Source organism: Nomascus leucogenys, chromosome 17 (genome assembly GCF_006542625.1).
Source record: "Nomascus leucogenys isolate Asia chromosome 17, Asia_NLE_v1, whole genome shotgun sequence".
In the NCBI taxonomy this organism is placed as follows: Eukaryota; Metazoa; Chordata; class Mammalia; order Primates; family Hylobatidae; genus Nomascus; species Nomascus leucogenys.
In genome coordinates, this window is record NC_044397.1 from 84,551,557 (window position 1) to 84,555,571 (window position 4,015).

Below are 4,015 nucleotides of genomic sequence, written 5' to 3' on the forward strand. Positions count from 1 at the left end.
AGGAGAAAGGAGGGACAAGGGGGGCAGGACTGAGAGGGGAGGGGACAGAGAGACATTGTGGGCAGAGCCCCGCCCTTGCCCATGAACCTAGGAAGTGCTCGTGCCTGAGAGGAGGCTCAGCACAGAGGGAGGAAGGACAGCAGAGCGGACAGTCACAGTAGCCCTGACTAGAGCATTCCTGGAGCCCAAGCTCCTCTCCACAGAGGAGGACAGAGCAGGCAGCAGAGACCATGTGGCCCCCCTCAGCTCGTCCCCACAGAGAATGCATCCCCTGGCAGGGCCTCCTGCTCACAGGTGAAGGGAGGATTCCCTGGGAGTGGGTGGGAAGAGGGAGCACAGAGACTGGCTGGCGTCTCCTGGGGAGGATGTGGCTCTGAGAGGAGACAGAGGGCTTTTGTTGGAGACTTAGGGGAGAGAACATCTAAGGAGAACCAAAAAATCCAAGCGAACTGGAATTGCCAAGGGGCAAAACAATCTCAATTGGTCCATGTTTTCAAGTTCATTGTCAGTGGCCACTACATTTTGAAAATGATAATAAAACTATATCACAGTGACAATTTAAATAAAAACACCACCAGGGCATGAAACTCTGTCTTCATCCGCCAACCTCAGACATTGGCAAATAAACGCCAGGATATGGAAGGCCCTGGGAACACTCATGAACTCATCCACAGGAGTCTGCAGCCTGTCCCAGGCACTGGGGATGCAACCAACATCACACAAGTCCCCACCCTCACAGAGCTCACGATCTCATCGGGGGGAAGACAGACACCCAAAGAGATCAAGAATGTGAGGTCAGGTGCTGACAAGAGCCCTGGAGGGAACAGAGCTGGGAAAGGTCAGAAAGGGAAGGCCCGGGGTCTCTAGAGGAGGCTTCAGGGAAGAAGTCTCCCAGGGATTCCCTTGTGTAAGTAGGAACCGAAGGCAGTGGGGAGGGAACCGTGCAGACCCCTGGGAAAGAGGGTTCCACACAGGGAAATGCCAAGGAATGAGGGTCATGCTGCTGACTTTGACTCAGTAGGACACACACACACATACACACACACACACACACACACACACCTTAAGGCTGAGGGGTGAAGAGACCTGCACCCAGGACCCCGTCTTTCCATGCCAATGCATAGGTCCAAATATTGACTGATATTCTCTCCCCTTCCTAGCCTCACTTTTAACCTTCTGGAACGCGCCTACCACTGCCAGGCTCTTTATTGTATCAGTGCCCTTTGAAGCTGCTGAAGGGGAGAATGTTCATCTCTCTGTGGTTTATCTGCCCAAGAATTTTTACAGCTATGGCTGGTACAAAGGGAAAACGGTGGAGCCCAAGCAGCTAATCGCAGCATATGTAATAGACACTCACGTTAGGACTCCAGGGCCTGCATACAGTGGTCGAGAGACAATATCACTCAGTGGAGATCTGCATTTCCAGAACATCACCCTGGAGGACACGGGATACTACACCCTACAAGTCACATACAGAAATTCTCAGATTGACCAGGCATCTCACCATCTCCGTGTATACGGTGATTCCTCCATGCCTCTGGGTATTGGGGGTCAGTTCTGCTTTGCACACACAGGATTGTCAGGCCTGGGCTGTGCCTGCGTCCCCCTCTGCATTACGTCCCATGTTGGGGTTTGGGCATTTAGTGCAGGATACACCCAGGGGAGACAAACTATAACAGATAAGAATTCCTTTCCCTTATCCGGACTCCGTGGAAATTCGCTACGGCAAGAAGGATAGTCTGATGCGGGACATGCAGCGGGGGAAGATCAGTCTCAGTCCAACCCCCTTTGGCCTCCTCCTCATAGACATGACCTGAGAAAGATCTTACACGACTCAGTCAGGGCCTGGCCTGAGGATCCTCCCAGAGAAGCTCAGCCCTTGAAGCCCCTGCCCCAGACCGCTGTCCCAAGATCCTGACTCCAGATGACCCTGGGGAGCCTGTGCCAGGGCTGGGTTGTGGCTTCCTGGGCAGGGCTGAATGTGAGCAAGGATTTACCAGCTGTCCCAGGGCCATGGTTCCTAGAGCTGGTCACCAGGCAGGGCTCAGCCCCCAGAGCCTCATCTGGGCAAGGGCAGAGCCTCATCTTTCACCTGAGAGTCAGAGTGGAGAGGACGGACAAACAAGCTTCCCAAGCCATTAAACTGGATGGAAAACTTAAAAGATGTCCCGGAAAGTACACTGTCCTCGGAAGGAGGGACAGCAGAGAAAAGACACTCTGGACCGCTCCTTCTCCACCAGGAATCAGGCCCAGAGAACTCTTTTTTTTGGAGTAAAATAATAATAGATGATGTTTATTTGGAGCTATTCTGTGCCAAGCTTTAGGTCAGGTAATTGTAAATATTTTAATGTTAATTTACAGAGAGGATGGCAAGCCAGGGACCATTTACATTTACCCTATTTTATTAAAGATAAATTGCATCAGCATCACAGAGGCTGTGGGTGCTCAAAGTCACACTACCGTGTGTCTACAGCCCAGAATCTGGTCGTGGCCACCACCATGGGGCATCTGTGGACCCCAGGACCAGATGTTGGTTCAGCTCCTTTCTTCTTGGGCATCCTCAGCTCAGAGAGGGAGATTCTGATCTGAGGAATGAGGGGCAAATGGAGAATTAGTCAGTTTTTACTTAGAACGAAATCACCTGTCTCAACTATCAGACTCAATGCCAGGATTGTCCAAGCGTCTCCCATCAGATCCACATCCCTTCCCTCACTGGACGTGAAATCATGAATTTCTTGGTTTGTTGATGTCACTCCCACAGGAGGATGAAGGAAAGGACTCAACTTTCTTTCCCCACTACACCCTGTACCTGCACAGGGCCCAACTGAGACACACACTCAGTAGTTCTCTGATGAAGGAGGGAGGGAATTAATGAAAAAAGAAAGGAATAATCATAACCTCTTTACAGACTGGATCCTGGATGTAGGATCCTAGGAAGAGCTGGCCACACCTCTTCCCTGTCCCTTAGGGGCTGAGACCCATGTTCCATTTCTCTGACTGCCTGCTCCTAAAGCCACCCCAGGAATCGCATCTCATGTGACTCTGGGGCTGCTCATCTGTGGGAGGGTTTTCAGGGCTCCCTGGTCCTGGTCTGGGCAGCTGGGTCCTCCTGGTCCCTGGGGTCCCTGAGGTCACTGTAGTCCCGACTGCTCACTGCTATGGGTGTCTCTGGTTCTCTCTGCTCCTCCCTGTCCTTCGTCTTTCTCCTCCTTTATTCACAGGGGAATGTTCTAAATTTGAGATCTCTGAGGATGGAGCATTGCCCCAAGACACTTTCTGTTGGTCACTCTATCCACAGAGTCAGTGGCTCAGCCCTCCATCCAAGCCAGCAGCACCGCAGTCACAGAGAAGGGCTCCGTGGTCCTGACCTGCCTCACAAATAATGCTGGAACCTCTTTTCAGTGGATTTTCAATAACCAGAGTCTGCAGGTCACGAAGAGGATGAAGCTGTCCTGGTTTAACCATGTGCTCACCATAGGCCCCATCAGGCAGGAGGATTCCGGGGAGTATCAGTGTGAGGTCTCCAACCCAGTCAGCTCCAACAGGAGTGACCGCCTCAAGCTGACTGTAAAATGTGAGTGACCCTCGGCCCCTCTCACTCCTTTCCTTGTATATTTTCCTAGGAGGGAGTGGGGGGTGTAAAATGATACGCGGAATGAGAAGGATGAGATTCCTTCAGAGCCTGGAGAGCAATGTGGGTAAGAACTCAGGGATTAGACTCATCCAGTTATCATCGTGGTTACAATAGGTACCAGGTATTTGACCTTGGGCAAGACACTCAACCTCCTGGGCCTCAGTTTCCTCATCTGTAGAATTGTTACAAACACCTGGATCTCAGGGTGGTTGTGAGGATATTTATTCAGAGATTAATGCGATTAAAGCCCTTAACAAGGTCGTGCACAGAGCCAGGGCTCAATCAGTGCTATCAATATCGACTGGTGTTATTTTTATGAACTTGGTTGTTATTAGCTGTTAAGCTGAGCAGACTTTGGTTACATTTTTGTTGTATCACTTA

The 4,015-nt window shown here is 51.1% G+C and overlaps 1 protein-coding gene across 1 annotated transcript; it reads left to right on the forward strand.

Moving 5' to 3' along the window:
• The first annotated feature begins 210 nt into the window (after window positions 1-210).
• On the forward strand, window positions 211-3,582 carry CEACAM21 (CEA cell adhesion molecule 21). The gene is made up of 3 exons (XM_030795628.1): window positions 211-294; window positions 1,161-1,520; window positions 3,299-3,582. The coding sequence occupies exons 1-3, from the start codon at window positions 231-233 to the stop codon at window positions 3,580-3,582; spliced, it is 708 nt and encodes a 235-aa protein (XP_030651488.1). The 5' UTR covers window positions 211-230.
• Window positions 3,583-4,015: the final 433 nt, after the last annotated feature.